The 26,993-nt window shown below is 39.6% G+C and overlaps 1 protein-coding gene across 16 annotated transcripts in view; it reads left to right on the forward strand.

Moving 5' to 3' along the window:
• Positions 1-26,993, forward strand: part of CADPS2 (calcium dependent secretion activator 2) — a 577,723-nt gene that overhangs the window by 456,242 nt on the left and 94,488 nt on the right. For 10 of the 16 annotated variants that reach the window (XM_027539120.1, XM_027539121.1, XM_027539127.1 and 7 more), the window contains 2 exons: positions 16,584-16,687; positions 18,289-18,297. In XM_027539120.1, coding sequence (XP_027394921.1) covers positions 16,584-16,687; positions 18,289-18,297 — 113 coding nt within the window. The remainder of the gene's footprint in view (positions 1-16,583; positions 16,688-18,288; positions 18,298-26,993) is intronic. The other 6 variants (XM_027539134.1, XM_027539132.1, XM_027539124.1 and 3 more) reach the window with 1 other exon arrangement.

Genomic DNA, 26,993 nt, shown 5'->3' on the forward strand with positions numbered 1-26,993 from the left:
AGTGACTAGCAGTAGTGAAAAACTGAGTGGAAATATTGGGTATGAAATAATATGGTTGTAAGAAAAACAGGATATAGGATGAATACAGCTGAAAAACTTGCTAGTGACCTAGGTGATTAGAAGGAGGGCAGCAAGAAAGGAGAAATAAGTAGACAATACCAAAGAAAAATATAAGTGTTATAAAGAATAGAAATAGAGTAAGATAGACTTCTATCTGACTACTTAGGAAAAAATGCATATAAATACAGTATGAAAACAAAAATGAACTAGAGATACATGATAGAAAAAATACTCGAAAAGTATTGTGGACAAATACAAAAAGTTAAAGTCAGAAATTGATGCATTTCTCAAAAAGCTGTATATTGGTAAAATCAGCCCAAGAAACAAAGTTTAAATGGCCATAAGTTTTAAAGAAAATGAAGTAGTTGTCAAAAATCTCCCATCCCCGAATCCCTAAGAACAGTCAAACAACTGCTGCTGCTGCTAAGTCGCTTCAGTCGTGGCCGACTCTGTGCGACCCCAGAGACGGCAGCCCGCCAGGCTCCCCCGTCCCTGGGGGTAAATTCTACCAAACTTTTAAGGAACAAATAATTCCTATCCAAAATAAGTTCAATAAAATGGGAAGTGGGGGAAGTTCACTTCATAAAACAAGCATAATCTTGATTCCCAAGCCTGATAATGACAATAGAACAAGAAAGAATTATTATAGGTCCTTTTTGTTATAAGCATATATATATAATGCCTATATATATTAGCTCATGAATCCAACAGTATATTTGGAAAATAACATATCATGATCAGTGAGATTTGTTTCAAATATATAAAAGTGATTCAACATCAAAAACTAAAAAAGATAATATGACCTCAATAGATATTTTTTAAAGGGTGAAACAGTTCAACACTTAGGCATTAAAAAGATTAGACCATTAGCTTAGAAAGAGTTCCTTAGCTTTGTAAAATTCATATAGAAAAACACCTACAGTGGATATTTAATGAAGAAAATTTAAAGTCATTCTCTAGGATTAGAAATAAAACAAATATATACATTATAATTTTTCATAATACTGAATCTCAGACTCTCTACCTAAGAGGAATGAAAAAAAGTGAATCAAAAGAATGTGAAGAGAGGAGATAAAACCACCATTGTTTGCAAATGATCATCTTCCCTAGAATATTCTACAGGATCTAAATAGAACTTATTATATACTAGAGTTCGTCAAGGTTGAAAAGTAAGCCTGTTAAAATCAATTGTCTTTCTCTACACCAGTGATCCTCAAGCTTTATAATTTTGGACCTATTATACTCTTAAACACCCCACTCCAGTACTCACCTGGAAAATCCCATGGATGGAGGAGCCTGTTAGGCTGCAGTCCATGGGGTCGCACAGAGTCAGGCATGACTGAGCAACTTCACTTTCACTTTTCACTTTCATGCATTGGAGAAGGAAACGGCAACCCACTCCAGTATTCTTGCCTGGAGAATCCCAGGGACAGGGGAGCCTGGTGGGCTGCCGTCTATGGGGTCGCACAGAGTCAGACACGACTGAAGCGACTTAGCAGTAGCAGCAGCATACTCTTAAAAATTAATGCAAAACAAACATATAAAACAAACGTATAAAATGTTGTTTAAAAATAAACATAAACCCATTACTTGTTAACATACAATATTTTAATGAAAAGAAAAAATGTCCAAAATGAACAAAAAACTATGTTGTGAGAAGTGTAACAGTGTCTTACCTCTTTGTACATCTCTTTTAATTGCTTCCCTAACTGAAAACATCTAGATTCTCATACATACTTGTGCATTCAGTCTATTGCAATGTGTTATTTTCGGTTAAGACAGGAAAAAAGTCTGTGTTCAAACTTACTGTAGTTGAAAAGTGTTAGTAAACTTTTCATATGAGTTTTTTTCTCAGCAAGTGGAAGTTTATTATGGGTTAATTGAAATATGGAATCTGAAAGCAAATCAGTAAACTCTTCATGATGTTTCATTAAGTTCCATTGATTTATCATGTATTTTGAATACATCTTTCACCTTGTGTAATTTTTAACACCAAGTATTGATCATTTGAAAAATACGCAGTGACTTGTGATCTTTTTAATATTAACAAATATTCTGTAATACTGAAAAAATCACCCTTGTCAGTATCACCCCTGACTCATCAAAAAAGCCTTAAAGTGTTGGGAAGCTGTCAAGCTCATGACATATGTTTTCTAAAATTCTGCCCTTACTTGAAAGCTTCCATTTTATCACTGGCAACAAATGCTATCTGTCATTTCCTTAAAGTGACAGGTTTACTTCATTTTTCAGAAAACATCTGCCAGATTTCTAAGTCTGAATAACCATACTTTGTCAGTAGTTCTCAACTAAAAATGGTTCTCTGTGAAAGAATAAAATGCAGTTAGCTCAGCCTCAGACTGAAACAGTCCAAACACTTTTCCCTGAGACAGTCACTGTGCTTCAGTCTACAAAAGCACTTGACACAAATTTCTCATTTTGTCATAGATGATATTTTTTTAAAGGTATACTCAAGGGTAGAAATTCAATAAAATTAATCATGTTTACTCTCCCATCAGACATTCCTGTGTAAAACCAGCATTTTTTTCTTGAGTACACAGTGATAAAGAATACATGAGAAGTATAATTTAGCACCTTAAGCCTTGATTCATGGTGAGGTAACAACAGTTTTAGCTACTATGCTTTTGCACCATTAGTGTAAATGTCAACAGAATTTAAAGGCAAAACATCTTATTATGAAAGTACTTTTGACTATGCAGGCCCCCCAAAAGGTGTTGGGGATCCACAGTGGTTCATGGACCATGCTCAGAAATACTACTTTGTACCATCATTCTACTAGGTAGATAGATGGATATTAAGGTACCTTTCACAGTAACCACCAAACCCTAAGGTATCCAGCCAGACTATACAGAACTTCTAGACTTGTATAAAGAAAACTTTGAAATTTAAATAAAGGTCACAGCGAGTAATCTAAATAGATATAGAGACAGTTCATGTCCTTAAGAGAGATGACTTAAAAATATATAAACTCTCCCCCCAAGTTAATCTATAATTTCACAACAACGTCCATCAGAATTCCAGGATTTTAAGGAAAACTGATAAAAGTTACTTCAAAATTTAAATAAAAGAATACAGGGTACAGGAAAACTTTATTAACTTAAGGTGAAAGCAAAACAGTATAGACACTTACCTTGCCACATACTGAGACAATTTATAAAACAATCCCCAAAACCCAGGATCAACCAGATACTCAGAACAGGAAATGTAGAGACAGAGGTGTGTATAAATGGGAGATTGATGTGCTTCATCCAGAATACAGTGGGACCACAAATCACTTTGGAAGGATAGGCTGTTCCAGGAATGTTAAAAAGACAACAGCAGCAGCAGCTAAATGGATTAAGAGAAACTGAATCTGTCTCTAAGAAAAAAACATGGTCTCCAGACAGATTTAAGACATCAGAGTATTACAGAAAACATCCGCTACTATAAATGCTTCATTTCTTTTTATTGTTAACTATCATCAAACAACATTTTTATCTTTTCACTTCCTCGGTTTTCCAAACTTCCAGTTTAGTAACTTCATTTTTCTCTGCAGAATTGTTAATCAACCATTTATGCTTGAAAAAAAAAAATTCTTCACACACTCTGAAAAGCTACATTGAGTGCTCCATGAACCATATTGACTCTCAACATTTCAAAGGAAGATTTGTAAAATAATATGAGGAAAATGCCCAAGATAAGGCATCGGGAGTACTTAATTAAATATACCCCAGATTCCTCAGAATCTGGAAAAGTTACAGCCTTCCAAAAGCTTCTCTTGGGTGAATATTTGCCTTCTGTAAAAAGTCTTAGAACATAAGCGCCTGCTGAGAAAACAAAACGTTTATGTAATGTCTCCTTCAGAGCGTTCCTCCCTGAGAACTATTCCCTTGGCCGTGCTCCATAACACTCTGAACAGCTCTTGCTAGAATCTTATCCCCTTCCTCTGAAGATGCATGGAAATCTCATTACAAGTGTTCAACACCTGTTACCTAAAAGGTCTCAGAAAGGATGTCATTTTATTCAGCTCACTTGACAGTGTGTCGTGTATTGTTTTGTGTTTTATTTTTATTTTTGTATCAAATGTGGCTCACAGATAAATGTAGTCTTGAAATAACTAGCTTTCCTGAGCAATTCTGTCGAATTTATCATTCTCTAAATCCAGGTTTTGAAACCAACTGATTGATGACCCTTTTATTTATTTACTAACACATGTCAACAGGCAAACCAAGTGACAGGCAGCAGTGTGGCTCCTGTGGCACCTTGTTAATCCGAGTAGTTTAGATGTATTAAAAAGTCTTTTCACTTGGACAAAACCAGAGTAATGCAAACTGACAGATTTCACCTCTTTATTTCTCAACAGGATGTGTGAGTGCTCAAAGCCTTAGACAGATAACTAGTTTGGGAAATTAGGGAGATATCTTGTAGCCCATAGCAAAGTGGCCATATAGCTTCAAGCACTCAATTTAAAAGACCTAATCAAAGAATTTGTATTGCTGGATTTTTTTTTTTCAGAAGGGAAACCTATAAAATATCCCTAAGGCATCAGTGTACACATACACATTCCTGGTGGCAGGCAGATCCAGGAGGTTGCAAGCAACCGTAGACGTACTCAGAAGGTCACCAAGCCCAACCCTACTGTCTTCAGTTGGTCTATATACTTGCCCAACTAGACTTTTTCCAAATCATGGCTTCAAATACATTATCACCACTAATGCATGGGCTGGCTGCCCTAACAGATCTTGATTATGTGTCAAAGGGAACAAAGACATGCATACATACAGACAGATATCAAAATCTTTTGACTAGGGACTTCCTTGGTGGTCCAGGGGTTAAAACTTCACCTTCCAAAGTAGGGTGTGCAGGTTCAATCCCTGAATAAGGAGCTAAGATTTCACATGGCTTGTGGCCAGAAACCCAAAACATAAAGCACAGCAATATTGTAACACAGTCAATAAAGACTTTTTTTTAAATGGTGAACATCAAAACAAAAAATATCTTAAGGATCTTTTGACTAATTTCTTAGCATCCAAGGCTACAAATCTTCAATTGTGGTTGCTGTGTCTAGAAAACTTCTCATTTCTTCTCCTTCAGCTTGTCTTACAGCTGGCAAGCCTCTGCGATGCCTTTCTCCTTGGCCATTGCTTATTGCTGAGCAAACCATCTTCACCCCATTGCCTCACTGGATCCTGCTTACCTAACCCACATTGTTCACAGGCAGGCTTTCTCCTAGAAAATGAAAAGAAGAGTATAGGGCCAGGAGAAGGATGAGTATGGAGGTATGCAGTTACTCCCTTTATGTAGGAATGTAATGAATGACCATGGAAAGGCTGTTTGTTTTAGGTAAATTGCTTCTGATTACCTTTATTCTTGGGACTTCCCTGGTAGCACAGATGGTAAAGAATCTGCCTTCAATGCAGGAGACCCAGGTTCGATCCCTGGATCAGGAAGAGCCCCTGGAGAAGGAAAGGCTACCCTCTCCAATATTCTGGCCTGGAGAATTCCATGGACAGAGGATCTTGGCAGGATACAGTCCATGGGGTCTCAGAGTCTGACACCACTGAGTGACTTAACACTTTCACTTTCAATCAGAAGACTGGAAGGACTAGGCATGAAATTTAAGATGCTATAGGCCTTAAATGGAAAATCCCATGGATGGAGGAGCCTGGAAAGCTGCAGTCCATGGGGTTACTGAGGGTCGGACACGACTGAGTGACTTCACTTTCACTTTTCACTTTCATGCATTGGAGAAGGACATGGCAACCCACTCCAGTGTTCTTGCCTAGAGAATCCCAGGGACTGGGGAGCCTGGTGGGCTGCTGTCTATGGGGTCGCACAGAATCGGACATGACTGAAGTGACTTAGCAGCAGGCCTTAATTATATGATAATTTAGTATTGGTGTGACAGTTACTATAATTGAGATTATTCTGATGGTTTTCAGTTTCTGAATCTGAGTTATATTGAGGAGAAATAAATATGGTATATATGTGTGTGTGCTTACTTGCTCAGTCATGTACAACTCTTTGTGACCCTTTAGACTGTAGCCTGCATGGGTTCTCTGTCCATGGGATTTTTCCAGGCAAGAATACTGGAGTGGGTTGACATTATCCTCCTCCAATGGATCTTCCCAACCCAGGGATCAAATCCACATCTCCTTTGTCTCCTGCATTGCAGGTGGATTCTTTACCTGGTGAGCCATCAGGGAAGGGAAATCCATGGTGTGTGTGTGTGTGTGTACATAAACACACATACATATATATGTATGTGTATACATACACGTGTGTGTGTGTCCATGTGTGTGTGAAGAGCAATAAAACCAGGGAAGGGACCATTTCTCAGTTTCAGCTGCTGAATGTATTGATATATGTGTGCATGTAAGATACAGATAGATTTCATGGCTGAAGACTTGTCTTTAGAAAAGCACCTGTTGTACAGTTATTAGCTGTCAGAACTACCAATGGAAAAAAATTCTGCTGTCATTAGAATCCTGCCACATAGTTCTAGCAAGAGCTAACCAGGCCAAAGTAAATATGCACACAAGAAAGTTTTCTTCTCTCCTCTTTCAAGCCTTCATAGGCTCTGCAGTCAGCAACACTGCAGATTTTCATTTTGGTTGTGATCTTTGATCTTCTGGTTTCACAGATTTGAAGAAAGCCAGAGTCTCAATAGCTAAAAGGACTAAGTTAAACTTGAATAAAACTCAAATGCCTTTTTTTTTTTTTTTTTTTGGCCACTTTGCAGCTTGTGGGATCTCAGTTCCTGGCCCAGAGATGGAATTGGGGCCACAGCAGTGATACCCCAAAACCAGTAGGCCACTAGGCAACTCCCCTGTTTCTCCACTCTTAAAAGTCACGTATTAGAAGCCTATGACAAATGTTAAATGATACTCAACTGGTTGTGTATGGATCTTAATAGTCCCGTATATGTAATTCCATCACAACATTCCTCGCTTTAAGATCTTAAGAGAAGGGACTTCCCTGGCAGTTCAGTGACTAAGACTCCACTCTTCCAGTGCAGGGAGCCAGGGTTTGATCCCTCGTCTGAGAACTACATCGCACAGGCAGCAAGTCAGAGGTCACATGTCACAGCTAAAGATCCTGCATGCTGCAACCAATATCAAAGACACAGTGTGCCACAGCTAAGACCCACAGCAGCCAAGTAAATAAATAATAAATAAGATAATTTTTTTTAAAAAAAGATCATCAGAGGAAACAGTACCTCCATATTCTTCCTCAAGAAAGTTTCACTAAGTGTCACTGACATTTACCTCCAAATATATCTGACTTTTTCTGGCCTGTCCCTCATAGATCACTGGCTGTGACTTATGGAGGTTGCTCAATTGGATCCAATTTGGCTGCCGTTGTCTATAGTTCAGTGTCAATTCTCCTGTGCTCTATAGCCAACCATTTCCTTAAAAATGGATTTATTGATGCGAAAGACAATCCAGGTAAAGTATTTAATATATCTGTGACCACAGGACAATTATTGGAAAGCACTATATCATTAGCATGATTAATTCCAAGGAGGTATTAACTGCAACTGTTGCTTTAAATGACAGGGTCATTAAACAAGTTGGCCCCAAAGGGAGTCTTGGAATTAGGAAGCCACAGACCTAATGTTTTCAAACATCTGTGGCATTGGTATTCTCAGGGATTGTAAATGGCTATAGGGAGGCATTCTAGATTATTTTCGTTCACCTAAGGATTGTCCAAAAATATACCTCATCCTATCTGGCATAACATTACAGAAAGGGATAGTGTGTTCTGATTTTACGGAATAAAGTCATTTTTTTTCTAAAATGAAATTTACATAACCATGTAGCTTAACTACAGGTAAAGGAAGAAATAATTTGATGTTTCAACAGGTCATCTTTGTTTTTCATAAACACTGTTGCTTGTTGCTTGCTAAGTCGCTTCAGTCGTGTCCGACTCTGTGCAACCCCATAGACGGCAGCCCACCAGGCTCCCCTGTCCCTGGGATTCTCCAGGCAAGAACACTGGAGTGGGTTGCCATTTCCTTCTCCAGTGCATCAAAGTGAAAAGTGAAAGTGAAGCCTCTCAGTCCTGTCTGACTCTTAGCGACCCCATGGACTGCAGCCTACCAGGCTCCTCCGTCCATGGAATTTTCCAGGCAAGAGTACTGGAGTGGGGTGCCATTGCCTTCTCCACTAATAGTTGTCAAAGTGCATTCCTGAGACCAGCACCTCCTGGGACCTGAAAATTGTTTGACCCCCACATGAGAGCTACTGAATCTAAAACTCTGGGGGTGGTGTCATCAATCTGTGTTTCAGCAAGCCCTCCAGGTGATTCTGGTGCATGATGAAGTTGTGAATCATAGACCTATACTGAAGACATCCAATTCATTGATTAGAGCTATGTATTATGTCTAGCACTCAGGGTGTGTGTGCACATGCTCAGTAGCTAGGTCTTGTCTGACTTGTTGTGATCCCCATGGATGGTAGCCCACCAGGCCCCTCTGTCCATGGAATTCTCCAGGCAAGAATACTGGAGTGTAGTCATTTCCTCCTCCAGGGGATCTTCCAGAGACTGAACTCAGATCTCCTATATTGGCAGGCAAGTCCTTTACTACTGAGCCACCAGGGAAGCCCATATGGAACTCATAGAACCATAATAGGTTGCAGTAAGACAGTTCAAGAGAAAGTGGGTAATAAGCCATCCTTTTGCAACAGTTAACAGTGCCAAGTTTGGGGGAATCATATCCTAAGCAAATATAGATCAGGTTCGGGGTGTGGGGTTCAGATTTGAGCCACACCTCTCCCCTAGATTCTAAGATGGTCTTTTTAGCCAGCAGGTTGTATTCTCTTCCCTCTTGGGGACTAAGTTGAGAGCATTTCCCCCAAAATCATCTCATGTGGTCATAAGCTCTAAAGTGGCAGACAGGTGGGAGGAGGAGTGGTTGTTTTGTTTAATGGGAAAGTATTTGATCTCCTGCCCTCCTTCTCTCTTGAGATATAAAGGCCCATAAGTACTGAGGTCTGACCAGGGGTAGGACCCCCCAAACTTGGTAGGTCCCCCCAAGGACCTACCTGTACTAGACTCTGGCACTGTATCTCTTACCAGGTTGCTGTGCCTGGAGCTAGAGGGTAGATCAGAAAATCTCAATAAAATTTAAATTTTCCAATTGTGTTCTCCATCTGAATCACATGTACAGGGGGAACACTGACCCCAGACAAGAATTAAGATTCAAATTAAGACAGGCTGGGGAGCCAGCAGAAATTCTCTGAGCCAGCTGGGCTGGCGTAAAGGGTGTATGAATGGAAAAAGGCATTTAACATAGAGGTGGGAGCTCGGTTGGAGCAATTTCTGATCTAATTGGTATAAAGCATGTATGTGTACATAGCAGTGTGCAGCATATGTCCATAATATGATACTGCCCTGTATTTTTATAAGAGGGTGAGGAGGGTGACAGGAGCAGTCACCATCTTTTGGGTTGGCCAATAGATGGCCAAGAAGTTCATACGGATTTTTCCATAAAATGTTATGGAAACCCATATGAACTTTTTGGCCAGCTCAATACTTTGGTGGAGGAGGGGCACAAGGAAATAGAGGGATCCATTCCACCATTTCTCAGCGGGGTCTGTGGGTAGATAAGTTTTTCTGATCAGCAGTCCACAGGGAGGGTGCCGACAGTCCTTGCTACTGAATGACCTGTGGGATTTCAGGTAGAAGAACTCAGTTGTACCCTTGCACCAGCCTGCTTGTTTAGCTGAACCTCACAAGGCAGGCTCCCTGTCTGGGTCTGCAGTGTCCCGTGTAGATGCTTCCGTGTTGCCCATCTCCTTACTTGGAACAAGCCATACACCTTCCTTTAACGCCTTTCTCTAGATGACAATCATTTCTCCATTTCCTCCCCATCTTTCCTCTTTCTCTTTTTATTTCTTTATTTTTCCTTTTCTCCCCAGGACCTGCAGTTCTCCCCAGCATCTCTTCTTCAGGTGTACAAGTTTCTCTCCTCAGTTACCCTCTGAATGTCAGGGCTTTCTCCTCATTCATCTGACTTCTGTCCTTTAGAGGGAACGAGAAACAACAGGAGAGTGAGTGAGTTCTTTTTCTTTGGATGGGAGGAGGGGAAAGATGGGCAACTTCAGTTTCAGCCTGCAGCTAACTTTCTCTGATCTAAAGTTTCTGAACTCAAACACACACCCACCAAGAGGATAATTTGATTCTGAAGAACTCCATGTATTATACACAAGCAGTTAAAAGCCTTCTTTTTGATACATCTTTGATCCTATTTCTTTCTGCATAGTGAGTACATTTAATTCACTCTCTGTCAGAGCTTTTTTAGTAGAACTTATTGACCAAAAAGGGATGGGATGCAGTTCTGTCCTCTACCTTATAAGCTGATTAGGGAAAGAAATACATAAATTCATTGAAGGCAGAAGTTCTGTTCATCATTCTATCCCCTCAGTTATTAATACAATATCTTACATATAGTATATGCTTTGTTGAATCAAATTCAGGGCCACAAAATCTGGGGATGGTGAAGAACCAGGAAGAAATCTTAGCACATATATAGGAGCTATTGTTGGTGCACTCCAGCTAGTTGTCATGATCTTGGAGAAGGAAATGGCAACCCACTCCAGTGTTCTTGCCTAGAGAATCCCAGGGACGGGGGAGCCTGGCGGGCTGCTGTCTACGGGGTCGCATAGAGTCGGACACGACTGAAGTGACTTAGCAGCAGCAGCAGCAGCAGCAGACACAAAGGAGAAAAACAAGGCAGCACTGTGATGGGATTATCACCGCAGCCCTCAGTCCAACACCATCTTGAGTCTACTTCTTTAGCTGCAAGTACAGATATAGTCTGTTAAAAGTTAAGGTCAAGTACATTTCAAATCTCTGTATATCTTATATGGATAAAAATGGGCCAAATGATCTTTAGACTAGTCTTCTCCCCATGTCCACTTACAAACTTCACCGTGAGCATCAGTGTGTATCCACAAGGAACTTTGACAGGCAGTGGCAGGGAGGGAGGCAGCCAAGGAAAGGATGCTGAGAATGTGCACCCTGTTTGAAGCAGGGGAGCAGAGTTAAAGCATACTAATGCACAGTGGTCAAGCTGTCTTTTTAAATGACATGTTCAATTGTGTCTGACTCTTGCAACTCTTTGGACTGTAGTCCACCAGGCTCCTTGTGCATCAGATTTTCCAGGCAAAAATATTGGAGTAGGTTGCCATTTCCTCCTCCAGGGGATCTTCCTGAGCCAGGGATAGAACCTGTGTCTCCTTGCATTGGCAGCAGCTGCTTTCCCAGTGAGCCACCTGGGAAGCCCCTCTTAAATGTACAGAAGTGAAGCCAATCAGTCGTGTCCGACTCTTTGAGACCCCATGGACTGTAGCCTACCAGGCTCCTCCTTCCATGGAAATACATAATTAAAGGGCTTCCTTGATGACTCAGGAGTAAAGAATCTGCCTGCCAGTGCAGGAGACGCGGGTTCAGTCCCTGGCTCAGGAAGATCCCCTGGAGAAGGAAATGGCAATCTACTCCAGTTTTCTTGCCTGGGAAATCCTGTGAACAGAGGAGCCTGGTGGACTACAGTCCATGGGGTTGCAATAGAGCCAGACACAACTCAGTGACTAAACAACAACACATAATTAAAAGGAATTGCTTTGAGGAGCCAAGAAGTGTTATCATAGAAAAGTAAAAGTGTTCCAGAATGAAAAACCATCTTAGCCAAGAGTAATACTTTGAAATTCATCAAGAAATCTTGCTACTTTAGGTATCTATTTTTTTTTAATATCACTGTTTCAAATGTATTACAACTATCAGCAACTTGATGTTGAAGCTTGAAGAATATTCAGGCATCTATAATGCTGTAGAAATGTTACAAAAAGAGGGAAGTGGACATTTTAAGGGTGATTTCTCAAATATTCACAGCATTCAGAATTTTAATGGTGCTATTGATAACCTTGTTATCTAATAGACTTCTGACTACAAAATGCATTAAACTTCTTGGCAGTAGTCAAATGAGTGGCAGCCAGAGATGGCATACATAGTGTGCTTGATAAAAATGCTATTTATTTAAAGTGTTAGAGTGGCCATTATGTTCAAGTATGAAGTTTTGAGACTCTCAGTAAATTTAATCTAGAAGAAAATGTTTCAGACTGTTTTTAAGTTTCCGTAGAACACAAGGTACTCTGAGTTTTTCCTTAAGAGAATGTCAAATGTAAAAGCTAGTTTTGACATATTCACAAGTAATAAGTTTTCTGGTAGCTTCCTTGGTTCTTTTCCATTATTGCCTACTTGTGGCTAAGGATATGGTGACTTTATAAGCTCAAACTTTCAGCTATTTCAGAAGTTTATATTAAATAAAGGTGGATGAGTTTATATTAAATAAACTTCTGAGTTTATTGAGAAGTTTATTTATATTGAATAAATATAGCTTATTTATATTGAATAAACTGAGTTTATTTATATATTTATGTGTGTATATATATATATATATATTGAGTGTGTATATGTGTATGTTAATCCTATTCAGAGAATTGAGTGGAAAAGAATTCAAGTTATTGTATTACTACTGTTTTAACCTTTCTAAGACTCTTTTCCCTAATCTGGAAATGGGGGTCCTGATTCCCTAACTGGCAGAGTGGTTTTAGGGCTTCAGTAAATAATGTTCTAAAGTATGTAGAAGAAATAAATTCCCCTTCTGTGATCAAGACAATTACATTTTGTTGCCTTTTCCTTTCCTTATGAAGTTGAAATAATATAACCCAATATAGGTAAAGCCCCAAATCGATAGGAAGCTTAGACTCTCTTGCTGCTGCTGCTGCTGCTGCTAAGTCTCTTCAGTTGTGTCCAACTCTGTGCGACCCCATAGATAGCAGCCCACCAGGCTCCCCGTCCCTGGGATTCTCCAGGCAAGAACACTGGAGTGGGTTGCCATTTCCTTCTCCAATGCATGAAAGTGAAAAGTGAAAGTGAAGTCGCTCTGTCGTGTCCGACTCTTAGCGACCCCATGGACTGCAGCCCACCAAGCTCCTCTGTCCATGGGATTTTCCAGGCAAGAGTACTGGAGTGGGGTGCCATTGCCTTCTCCTAGACTCTCTTAGATGGAAGCAATCTTAGAAAGTATATGGTTCAGTGATTCTTGTCATTTGTGTGGCTCATGGACTACTTTGAGAATCTGAGTCGTAACTCTTCACTACCGAAAAAAATGCCTCTATACACAAAAATTATCATATAGCTTTAAGAGGTTCAAGGATTCCCTCAAACCTAAGGTTAGAAATCCTCAATTTCATGTGACACCCTCAGTCTAAAGATGGAAAAATTAAGGAATATAAGTGATATGCTCTTTGAGAACCAAAATAATTTCAAAATTATTTTGAAAACTCTTCCCCCCAAAATCTCTAATTTAAGAACACAGCTTTCATTGATTTTTGAGCAGTGTCCTCAGACCACAGCTGCATTTTATCGGTGGACTTCCTGTCTCGTCAACCTTTGGTGTGTGAGTGACTAAAAGCTATTTGTAATCCCACACAAAGTGAAATGAAATAATTTGGGTATTGATTCTGTTTTTAACGTGCACATTCCCCAAAATTATACTACTGCATTCTCGTGAACATTCATTAAGTACCCATCATATTCCAACATCTATTCAAGAGAGTGAGAGCACAAGATCTTGAGACCCAGGTTCTCACTGATCTGAGCCCAGTCTAATAACAGGTTCATGAGCCTCTAGTGGGAGAGCTCAGAGAGAGGAGTAAGTCACTCAGCCTCAAAACTCTGAAGATGTCCCACACTTAAGGTAACATTAAAGTTATGACTTGAATGATGAGTAGTTTTCTTCTCCTTGTGGATGCAAATTTTAATACAATGCACAACTTTCCTTTAAGTTTAGAATAATTTGCTTACTTTATATGTACATGGTAATTACTCCCAATATGTGTGGGTTGACCTAAAAAGACCTGTTTGGTAGTTTCATCAACGATGCGTCTTCATTGACTCAGCCTCACAGTTTGCAGACCTCAGGGTCATTGTCCTCTCTGGCTTGCAATTTCCAGTCACAACATGCTTGCAGATCCTCTCCTCAGTGTCCCTCCGCCTTCCTCTTTCTTTTCTGTTCCCATTACCATCTTCCAATCATTCTCCATACACTAGACCTGGCCCCCACCAGTCCTTCCTTGTTCTGCACAGTCACAAATTCATTTTCCCAAAATTAACTTATTCTAAAGCCCAGAGAAGAAACATTCATTCCAAGTTACCTATAGCATAGAGTTGTGTAATGTGTGTGTGTGTGTGTGGTCAGTCATGTCTGACTCTTTTGTGACCCCATGGACTGTAGCCCACCAGGCTCCTCTGGGAAGTCCATGGGATTTCCCAGGCTCCTCCTGGGAAGTCCATGGGATTTCCCAGGCATGAATATTGGAGTGCATTGCCATTGATCCTCCAGGGGCTCTTCCTGACCCAGGGATTGAACCCATGTCTCCTGCATTGCAGGTAGATTCTTTACCACTGTGTCACCTGGGAAGCCCCATAGGATATAGTTACTAAGTCTTTTATATTCTTAAAGCCTGGATGATCCAATCTCAGGCTCCTCAGCCATCATAACCCAGTACATTTCTGCTTCATCCGGGCATGTGCAGGGCAGAGATGGTAAGAGCTCATGCTAAGTTAGGTCTCACCTTTACTATGTATTAGCTGTTTCATCTCATCTCTCCATGCTTGTTTCTTCATCTATGACTTACATGAATAAATAGCCAAATGGCTTAAAGTTGTTGGGAAAATTAGTATGATGACACATAGGAAGTGCCTGGTGCTGCACCTGACACATCCTTGGTCCTCAGTAAACGATACCATTTGTAGCCAGCTGCATCCTCGCCTTCCTCTGAAATGCACCACGTCTCTGTCATTTCTAGAAACGCTTCTTTCACTTACCAAGGTCATTGGTTTCTCCTTTAGGACTTGCCTCAGTTTCTGATTATCTTCCCACTGATTCCCCCACATGCACCTGCTCTCAGCTGTCTCTCCTCACATCCCCTTCATCACCTCTGTTGGCTTGACACAGTTTCCAAAATTCTTACGTTTCCTCACCATCAGAGCTAGAACTGTTCCCAAATAGAGTAGACTGCTGTGCAAAGTCATGAGCCTCCTTGATTTCACCTTTATGTGAGGACATTGAAGTGATCATGAAACAGAAGGAAGATTGGATAATGGATGCCTGAGGGTCCTAGCAGGAGTGATTTTTGGAGTTTGAGCTGTTTAAAGCAGGGTCATGTCTTATATTTCCTCCCACTTCCCACAGCCGAGATCTTTGTAGGCACACTCCACTCTGCGGTGTTTGGCTCACTGTTTTCCTGAAGAATCAACCTACTCTTTGATCCTTGTCAAGAGGGCCAATGGCTTTCATCCTGCAGGGGAATTTAGGAGGATGGGTACCAGAGTTGGAGGATGGGAACCCCCACGTGCATCACACTGTAACCTATAGTGAGTGTATAATAAATGTTTAATGAACAAGCACCAACCACAAGCTGTGTTTCACTGCATCATTGTGTGTCACTTAGGGACAAATTAAGAGCAAATGAAAGTCTCCTCCACATTTAAGGCTCAGGTTATAGGGAGATGCTGAGGGACTAGATTATTGCCCCCCCCCCCCAAAAAAAAGACTCCTTAGGTTCCTCAGAAAAAGCTCTTTATCTGAATATTTTCCTTTTCTTCCCTACAATCTCTATATATGAGCAAAGAGAGAGTCCAGAAATCTAAGACAATGTTTATCTTTAATATCCTTATTGAAAGCTCTATTTTGAAACAATCTCATTACACAGGGCACCTCTAATTTTTGCCAGTTTCATTTTCTCTCTGAAATCAACTGCTTTGCCTTCTGAATTCCAGGTAGCTGCACTTAATCTCTTTGTGGCCTGGCCTTTTCATACTAGTTTGCTGTAATACGAAAAGAACCTTCAGCTTTAAAGAACGGCTCCCCACCCTTCCCCAGTTGGAAGGGAGGAAATCAGTTAATTGCAGCCTGTCAGAGTTGTTTTAGGTGACTTTGTACTTCTTCAGTTTAAGATCAACATGAACCTTAGGCATTTCAGGCTGGAAATTTAAATAGCAGCAAAAAAGCCTGGGTTTCGCTAATGCCAGGAATGACTCATCTGGTGAGAATGGTATTGTATTGATAATACAATACCGAGAGAAGGAAAAGACTGTGGTATCTGCTTTTATTTGTATCTCTGACCTTGAGGAGAATTATAACTTGTTTGTTGCAGAAGTTGAGCATCTAATGTGCTGATGCACCTGTTAGCTCTAATATGTTAAATGGCAAAGCACTTGCCGTTTCCTGTGATTGCTTTGTGGGTGAAGTATTTTCTGCAATCTGGTGAACTGATTTTTGTTTTGTTTTGTTTTGTTTTAAAGAATGTATTCATTTGTATTTCTTGTCTCTCTTATTTCTCAAAAATATGCTTTCTCATTCTGTTTCAACACCCTGGTCTCATCATTACATCTTTTAGAATCCGCTTGGCTTTTTATTTTCAAGGTAACATGATTATGATTTGTTTTTAATATAGAGACCATGAACCAGGCGACTCCTGCGAGGAAGCTGGAAGAGGTTCTTCATCTAGCAGAGCTCTGCATCGAAGTCTTACAGCAGAATGAAGAGCATCATGCAGAGGTGATGACTTGTTTTAACTGTCACATAAAGCCGCGCATAATGCTTTGCGACGGTGGGAATGGCACTGAAGATGTGGCCTGTCCGTTGCCTTTGATACACACCTGGCCGTTTATCTATAGTAAACTGAGTGTGCGTGCTTTTCCTGGAAATATAACTCCTATATGTTACAAAGGAATTGTGTATGTCTATAATTTAGTATCTGTACCTGACAACTGTCTTTCTGTGTGGAACACGGAAGAGCTTATGAGATCTGCCAAAGGTGTACAACTAGCAAGAAGCAAAGCTGGGACATGACCCTCATCTAATGATGCCAGATCACTCACCAGCTTTTCTCCCTGTATCCTGATGGCTTTAGTTTAGAAATGTAAGTTAGTCAACGTGCCCAAGAAGAAGTAGTGAACAATAACAAAATCGCACTGAAGACATTCATAACTGCATCCCTGGTAACTCTAGTGTTTCACTTTTACCATCAAGCTTTTCTTTCAATTTTCACTAACCCTGCATTTTTAATAGTTTTCGAAAGTTCTGGTTCTAATTATGTATTGACATTCAGTAGAGATATAAAATGGTATTTCATCAGGCAAGCTGCTTATTCTGAGGTTTAAAAGTGCCATTCTTTCTAATAGCTATGAGTTTATTTTTTTGTAAAAACAGGAGTTTTCTGACTTTGAATTAGGTAGAGAAAATGTATAAAATTAAGTAAATGTAATAAATTTCAGTGCCCTAGCAATCCTTTTATTCTTGAGAAAGTATGTGAAATGAGCAAGAAGGAAAAAGAACAGATACAGAATAATTTATAAAATATTTATATTTAATGAAGCCTAGTCCTCAAAAATATAAGAAAGTATAGGAAGTACATTTTAAGCAAATTCTCAGAAAAGAATATTCATGGAGCCCTGCTATAGATAACTAAGATGTATTGTATCTGCTTATAAATATGATCATTCAAAACATCTGCTTTTAGCTCACACTATGGAATCTAGTTTTTACCTTGCATCTGTCATGTGTGAACTTGTTATGGATATTTTATTTTAAACTGAAGAAACAGCTGCTTCAATAATTTGAAATGAATTCCCAGGAGGAGCTTTTCTAGGCTAGTACTACTGCTGTGTTACAAGGAAAATGATTATATGATAAAAATGTATATATGTGTTGTCTTTGTCTTTTGTTAAAAGGCATTATCATCAGAATATTAGACCTTTTTGAATTCAAAAAAAAATTCTGATTGGCTATCCAATTTCACCTAAACAGGTACATGTAATTTACATTTCACAAAAATTACATTTAATCTTCCTACACTAATAAGGAAAATAATAACTCTTCTGTCTTTTAAGTGTAAATAATGTTAAATACTCCCTGCAACCAGTACCTGCTTGTTAAAGTACAATATATCCAAACACAATTAAAATGTAAGTATTACTTATTTTCTAAGCTACAAAAATAAAGTTGATTTTATTGAACAGACATAATCAAAACTTATAAATATCACTGAGCTAGATGCCAAAATGCAGAAGTATTATAATGACCTCTTTTTAAAACGCTTTGTGACACTATGGCATGTCTTCATTCCACAATGCTTCCAAATTCTTGGGATTCCTCAGGGAAGAGAGGTGAGTAGAATCGTTTTCATCATTTTTCTAGCATGGAATAATTCTTTTATGTGAAGATAAGATAGAACCCACTCGGGTTACAGTTTTAAAGCTACCTTAATCCCTCTCCTTGGAATGAGCCATTCCCTTCACCAGGGGATCAATCGAACCCAAGTCTCCTAAATGGCAGGTAGGTTCTTTACCAGCTGAGCCACCAGGGAAGCCCAAGAATACTGGAGTGGGTACCCTGTCCCTTTTCCAGCAGATCTTTCTGACCCAGGAATTGAACCTGGGTCTCCTGCCTTGCAGGCAGATTCTTTACCAGCTGAGCTACCGGGGAAGCTGAAATTAAAGACTGTATGTATTTAAGGACCAGTCTTGGTTGTACAGTTTCCATGGATGTCCAGGCTAGACTGTCTTCACTGCACAAAAGAGAACCAGCCCAGCTCCCTAGGTGGAGGTTAACGCATCTGTCTGAGACACCTTCAAGTGGCCGTGTGTCAGCGCCTCTCTTTTTCCCTCCTTCCCTCCTCAGGGCTGGTTCACTTCACGGGGCCAAGAGGTTGTTTCTGTCCTTCAGCAGTTTCTCAGTTGAGCAGGTTTCACGTCCTTCAGATCTTTCACAATAACTTGCTTCTAAGACAGTCCTCCCTTCTCTCTGAGGGCCTCTCAACCTCTCCCCTCAGGCTTTTCTTCCGAATTTCTGTGTTTTCTCTTGAGAAAGATAGTTTAAGCTCCTTTCCAGAAAATTTTTAAAGCCCTCTTTCACATTCCTGGGACGAGACTGTGTCTGACCAGAAATTTAGACAAACTGATCTGACCACTGTCCATCTAAGGCCTCTCACTCTGACAAAGGCAGCAAGTTCCAGATGCCTTCTGGAAAGCCTTGGGCTCTCACCCCAGCACACGCCTCCATACACATGCACCACATTCCTGGTGAGAAAACTTGCCGGAGGTACACAGTCAGGCCGACTCCAGACTCTACACTTTCCAGGGAGCCATGTTGTTATTTCTGAATTTCAGAAATAACAGAGTGGCTGGGATGGGCTTTTGTCTTAGTTCTGCTGGCAGGTTTGACACTCAGCATCATAGCAGGGATGTAAATGCAGAGAGAAAGATTACACTGCAAGCCTGAGATGTCCCTTTCAATCCTGTCAGACTCTTCCTTTCCTGGTGGATCCTGGGACTTGGCTATGGGGATGGAGGGTCAGGAATATCCTCCAGGGAAGAGGCAGAGAGAGAGAGACAGAATGATGGATATGAGCCCAGCTCAGGTTATTACTCTGTGACTTATTGTTGCAGCAGAATCTTAATTGAAGGTCCCTAAAATATTTTAAATATGATATTGTTCGCCATATTGGTGACACTGTAGGCCAGGCGAATGTCAGGCAGTAATTCGGTGTTTGCCATTTGGCTCACTGTGAATGGTGGATGTATCCTGCTCTCCAGCTGACTGGGTCCCAGGCTGTTCCAGCAGCAGAGGAGTGCAGGGAGAGGAGTTCAGTGCAGACACGCATACTTGTGATTATGGTCATTCATGTAAACATCAGTGTCTGAGCCAGATTATGTGTCTGGATGTGCGTGAGTGAGTGAAAATCGCTCAGGCATGTCTGACTCTTTGCAACCCCATGAACTATAGCCTGCCAGGCTCTTCTGTTCATGGCATTCTCTAAGCAAGAATACTGGAGTGGGTAGCTGTTCCCTTCTCCAGGGGATCGTCCTAACCTGGGGATCAAACCTCAGTCTCCTGCTTTGCAGACGGATTCTTTCCTGTCTGAGCCACCAGGGAAGCCCATGCATCTGGATAGATTCTGACAAAAAGAGAAAGGATGTTTGATTTTTTAAAATGTTTCCCATTGTTTTTGTTTATTCCTTATCCTTATTGTTGTTCAGTCACTAAATCCTGTCCAACTCTGTGACTCCATGAACTGCAGTGCACCAGGCTTCCCCGTCCTTCACTATCTCCTAGAGTTTGCTTAAACTCATGTACATTGAGTTGGTGATGCCATCCAACCATCTCATCCTCTGTGGCCCCCTTCTCCTCTCACCCTCAGTCTTTCCTAGCATTAGGGTCTTTTCCAATGAGTTGCCTGTTCACATCAGGTAGCCAAAGTATTCAAGCTTCAGCTTTAGAATCAGTCTTTCCAGTGACTTATTCATAAACAAGATCTGTTTACTACCCACTACTAAGTAACTGCAGTCATCTCAACAGTTGAGTTCATCTTAATTACACAGCATTTATATCTGGATAGCCAGTGAGATAAATCGACCTTTCATGTTAAGGATGGGTTTAGGTTTAGGGTTAGATTAGCCTGTGGTACAACAAATGTCCCTCTTTTTGGAAGAAGATGACCAGCAAGTGACTTTCATATGGCCGAGCTATAGAGGAAGAATTCCACTTGCAGCAGGACTCTCAGACAAAACTGCATGGTCACAAATACCCTACCGAAAATGTTTCTTAGTCACTAACTTACAAACATATAATAATAAGACTAGCACTTTACCTTGACATACCTTTTGAAGGATTTTCAGCTCCACATTTCACTTGATTATTTCAATGTTTATATTCATCTAGGAACAAAATTAGGGAGATATTTTCATGAATTGAGTTGCAGAAAACTATGATTCCTTTGACATAAGTTTAGGTGTCACCCTGAAGGTTCAAATCCATTCTACTGGCTCCTCAAGAGAGCTTCAATGTTTCTAGAATATGGCCTCTCAGCATCATATTACTATATGTGTCTGTTGGGGGGTGTAATGATACCCTAGACACTGAACTGTGTCCAGAGCTTTTAGGATCATCCACAAAATACAAGATTACAAACTGATCTTTTCGGGGTGTGAAGGAAGCATATAATATGTTCCAAAATCAGATGTGCTGTTTTTGCTCATTTATGCAGTCATCATTTTTTTGTTGTTATAAAATATGAAATGTTTACTGCATTTTGAGGGTAAAAGTAATAAAAAGACTAAGACCCCAAAGAAATATGAAAAGATATTTTTTAAAATAAGACTATAATAGATGTTCTGGCAAGAACATCCTCAGAGGACAAAAACATTGGTCTGATCTGCAGAACTAAATAGACAAACAGATGAGCAGAAAGGCAGTGTGCTATATATATAGTTGATTAAGAAACTAGATAGACAGTTTCTAAATATGTAGTTGATTAAGAAACTAGAAAGACAGACAGAAAGGCAGTGTGCTCTATATAGAGTGGATGAAAAAGAGGCCATATATGTAAGAGCTTGGTCTCTACAACTCCAGCTGACCTGAATTCAAATTATTGCTCTGTTACCAATTTTATGACTTTGGGCAAGTTCCTTAATCTTTCTGACTTTGCTAACCTGTAAAACCCCTGGGTTGGGAAGATCCTCTGGAGAAGGGCATGGCAACCCAGTCCAGTATTCTTGCCTGGAGAAACCCATGGACAGAGGAGCCTGGTGGGCTACAGTCCATACGGTTGTAAAGAGTCAGACACAACTGAAGCAACTTTGCATGCAACCTGTAAAATAAGGATCATTGTACCATCTACCTGAAAGGATTAAGTAAAATAATGTGCAGAAAGTCTTTAGAACAGCACATAGAAACTATTCCATTCATGTTGGACATTACTATTCTTAAAACATCTAAAACTAACATTGTAAGATTTGTGTGAATTTTGACTCATTTTTGTGTTGCTGATAATATCCCTTGACTTTTCCATACAACCCTGGAGGAGGCTAAGACAAGTATTGTCACTGCCAATTTGCAGATGAGGAAGTGGAAATCCATCCAGGAACTGATTTGCCCATGAGCACTCAAGTCTCACCAAGTTCAAAAGCTCAGTACTCTTCCAGTTTCAGAGATAGTCTTACTCGCCACTGTTTCCAACTTCACTGAGTAAACAAGCATGGCTTTCAGAGTATTGTCAGCCACAAATATCGTTCTCACCATACAAGATTTATTTATTGTTAGAATTTTGATAGAAATAGCATGGCTAAAGAACTGCAATCAAGTTTTGTTTTACTTCCCTCTTAATCAAGTTAAACGTTGCTTTCTGCCCCTGCTGTCTCATTTACACTAATTCGTGGCTTAGCTTTAGGGCCAAGACTTCTGATTGGTGCCCTACAGATGAATGCGTTTCTCAGAAGGGTTTTCCCCTCCCTGGTGGCGCCCCTCATGCTGAGGAGCCTCGGCCACCCCCAGGAAATGGTGTGTAGGTAGGAAATTATACAGCCTCTCCTCTTACTACCAACCCAGAGTGGGAGGACTGCCACCCAGAGGGGTGGCGAAAAGCAGAAGCAGGCAGACAGGTGGTAGAACTGACCCTGTGTTCTCAAGGTAACAGCCTGCAGCCCTTGCTTTTCATTTTCAAAGACAGTAGCTGCTTAAAGCTTTCTCAGCTAATCATTAGAACAATCAGTATCCATCACAGATTGTCTTGTTCAGCAGGAATAACATTATCAGAAATACAGTTTAAAACATAAAATATATGCATCCGTAAAACATAATGAAAATTTCAAGTTGATAGCAAAGTCTTGCCAACCTGAAGCTGTTTTGTGTGTGTGTGTGTGTGTGTGTTGTTTTTAAGAAAATTATATTCCATTGCGTTCCATTCTCCATCATGGCTCTATCTTCCAAGTTAACTTTAAAAAGAGCTTTGGAAATTTTTCTCAGAGTCTTGAGACAGTCGTGACCTAACATGACTGTTATTTTCTTAATTTGAACCTTTTGCAAAGCTATTGGTTGTGAACTGGAAGTGAGACTTTGAAAATGTTTCTCTTTGCGGTACTGCATTTTTCCTAGCATTTCTATCCTGCTGTACTCAGAGGAAAGAATCCAATTTTTCTTATCTGTGTCACTAACACAGCTCTAAAAGACAGGAGCAAGATACATGCAATGAAATTGTGTCCGCTACTTTATTTTATTTTTTTTGCATTTATATTATTGTCATAAACTCATTCTAAGAGAAATTTAAATTTAAAAAATTCAAATATAATATTTTCAAAGAGCAATAGATTGATGTACATAGAATATACGGCTTCCAACAGATTTTTACATTCATATATTTGTAACAGCAAAGTCAAAGTTATATGCATGGAGTCAACCATTAAAATGTCCCTAACACTAGAGCCTGTTATTTGTGCCGTACCACTCTTTTTCTTTAACTACTGTTTTCTTCATTTTCCACCTACTAATTAGTTACACAATAATATTTTTTATAAATATACTGAACATTATTATTGTGGCAAAAGTTTTTAAGAAAATACTCAATATGTCAATATCTTATAATCCACTTTTTTTGGTTTGTGGTTTGGCTCTTTTTATTATAATTGAATTTACATTGGAAGAAATTAATGGAGTTTTGCAACCACAAATCTCACATGTTATTAGAAAGTTCTTCAAAGTAAATATGGACTTCTCTGAGTATAGTATGATGAAACTTTTTCTAAGGTTACTTTTAATTGAAAGAATAACAAAAATATCTGTATCACACAAATTCATGTGATAGTTTTATAGTTACTTGTTTAAAAAGTTATAGTACTATCAAAAGCTACATTTAAAAAGGGGAGGGGGGAAGACCTGAGAGATATTTCACTCAAAGCAGTGTAAAGAGAGCCCTGCTGCTGCTCCTGCTGCTGCTAAGTTGCTGCTGCTAAGTTGCTTCAGTCGTGTCCGACTCTGTGCGACCCCATAGATGGCAGCCCACCAGGCTCCCCCGTCCCTGGAATTCTCCAGGCAAGAACACTGGAGTGGGATGCCATTGCCTTCTCTGAAAGAGAGCCCTAAAACATGTTTAATTAATCCAAAATTAGAAAAATTCAGATTAAAACAAAACTGAGATACTATAGCCAGAAAAGCTCACATTATTTTTTATGTGAGTATTCTCTGGTGGCTCAAACATTAAAGTATCTACCTGCAATGCAGGAGACCTGGGTTTGATCCCTGGATCAGGAAGATCCCCTGGAGAAGGGAATGCCACCCCACTCTGGTATTCTTGCCTGGAGAATTCCATGGACAGAGGAGCCTGGTGGGCTACAGTCCGGGGATCACAAAGAGTCAGACACAACTGAGTGACTAACACACGCACATAATGAGAATACTAAAAATAAGATATACCTTCTAAGAAAAATGTCAAGTATACAATGCAGTGTTGTAGGTACTGTCCTGTTAGTAGACCTCTAGGATGTGTTTACCTTATATAATTGAATTTGTGTACCATCACCACCACACTTTCACAAATACCCTCCTTTTAGATCCTTTCCCCAGTCAGTCCACTCTCTGAAATGACCATTCCACTCTCTGCTTCTATGAAATTGACTATTTTAGATTCCTCATATAAATCATAAAGTATGATTATGTACAGTATTTGTCCTTTGTCTGGCTTATTTCATTTAATATAATGTCCTCCAGGTTCAATCATGTTGCTACAAATGGCATGATTGCCTTCTTTTTTTCAGGTGAAAATTATTTTATTGTGTGTACCTATCATATTTTGTTTTCCAGTCATTCATCTGTGGGCTTTTGTTATTGTTGTTCAGTCACTAAGTCATGTCCAACGCTCTTTGACCCCATGGACTGCAGCACCCCAGGCTTCCCTTTCCTTCACCATCTCCTGGAGTTTGCTCAAACTCATGTCTATTGAGTCGATGATGCCATCCAACCATCTCATCCTCTGTCACCCCCTTCTGCTCCTGACTTCAGTCTTTCCCAGCATCAGGGGCTTTTCTAAAGAGTCAGGTCTTCAAATCAGGAGGCCGAAGTATTGGAGCTTCAGCTTCAATGTCAGTCCTTCCAATGAACACTCAGGATTGATTTCTTTTAGGATTGACTGGTTTCATCTCCCTGCAGTCCAGACTCTCAAGAGTCTTCTCCAGCACCACAATTTGAATGTAAAAATTATTTGGCGCTCAGCTTTCTTTATGGTCCAACTCTCACATCCATACGTGAATACTGGAAAAAACATAGCTTTGACTATACAAACCTTTGTCAACAAAGTGATGGCTCACTTCTGTGTCTTGTATACGTGTTCAATCACTTCGGTTGTGTCCAACTCTTTTCAACCCTAAGGACTGGAGCCCACCAGGCTGCTCTGTCCATGGGGATTCTCCAGGCAAGAATATTAAAGTGAGCTGTCATGTCCTCTGTATCTTAGCTACTGTGAATAGTACTGCATTGACTGTGACAGTGTAAATATCTCTTTGAGATTCTTATTTCAATTCCTTTAGAAATATACCCTAGGATGGGATTGATGGATTATATGAGAGTTCTATTTTTAATTTTTGAAGGAACTTTCATACTGTTTTCCATAGTGGCTGCACCAATTTACATTTCTATCAACAGTGTACAAGGGTTGTCTTTCCTGTACAACCTCAAAAAAACTTATCTTTTGCTTTTGTAAGTAATAGCCACTCTAACAGGTGTGAGATAATATCTCATTGTGGTTTTGATTTGCATTTGATAAATCAAATGATGATTAGTGATGTTGAGAACCTTTTCATATACCTGTTGACCATTTGTTGGTCTTTGGAAAAATGTCCGTTTGGTCCTATGTCCATCTTTTAGTCATGTTATTTATTTTTTCTTTTGTTTTGTTTTTGCTTTGAGTTGTAGGAGTGTATTATATATTTTGGATATTAGCCCTTCATCCTGTTTATGGCCTACAAATATTTTCTCTCATTCCCTTGTTGATTGTTTTCTTTGCTGTTCATTAAGTTTTTAGTTTGATGATTTGCTTGTTTTTTCTTATGTTGTCTGTGCTTTTGGTGTCATATCTGAGAAACCATTGCCAAGGCAAAGCTAAGAAGCTTTTTCTCTATGTTTTCTCCCAGGAGTTTCATAGTTTCATATCTTAAGTTTAAGTATTTAATGCTTTTTGAGTTGATTTTTGTATATGGTGCAAAACAATAGTCCAGTTTGATTATTTTGCTTGTGAATATCCAGTTTTCCCGGCACTGTTTATTGAAGGGACTGATCTTTCCTCGTTTTATATTCCTCAAGAATATAACCTTTTTGAAGGTTAGTTGATCATATATGTGTGGGTTTATTTCTGGGATCAGTATTCTGTGTCATTGGTCTAGGTGTCTGTACTGACATCAGTGCAAGATTGATTTAATTACCACAGCTTAGTAATATACCTATTTTGATATCAGAAAGTGTGGTGTCTTCAGCTTTGTTCTTAACATTATTTAGGCTATGTGAGGTCATTTGTGATTCCATATGAGTTTTAGAATTTTTTTTTTATTCCTGTAAAAAAAAAGGTCAATGGAATTTTGATAGGGCTTGTGTTGAAACTGTAGATTGCTTGGGGTAATATGGGCATTTTAACAATATAAACTCTTCCAATCCATGACGCTGGGTAGTTTTCATTTATTTGCGACTACTTCAGTTTCTTTCATCAGTGTTTTATAATTTGTAGTTTACAAATCTTTTACCTGTTTGGTTAGGTTTATTTCTAAGAATTTTTACTCTGTTGTTTCTTAATTTCTAATTTCTTTTTCAGATTGTTATTAGTGTATACAGAAATGCACATGATTTTTGTATGCTGATTTTATATCCCAAGTGTGTGCATGTATGCTCATTCACTCAGTCATGTTTGAGTCTTTGCAACCCTATGGACTATAGCACACCAGGCTGCTCAGTCCATGGGATATTTCAGGCAAGAATATTAGAGTGGGTTGCCATGCCCTCCTCCAGGGCATCTTTCCAACCATTTGCATGCTTATATATTCATAAT

Source organism: Bos indicus x Bos taurus, chromosome 4, assembly GCF_003369695.1.
Source record: "Bos indicus x Bos taurus breed Angus x Brahman F1 hybrid chromosome 4, Bos_hybrid_MaternalHap_v2.0, whole genome shotgun sequence".
Lineage (NCBI taxonomy): Eukaryota > Metazoa > Chordata > Mammalia > Artiodactyla > Bovidae > Bos > Bos indicus x Bos taurus.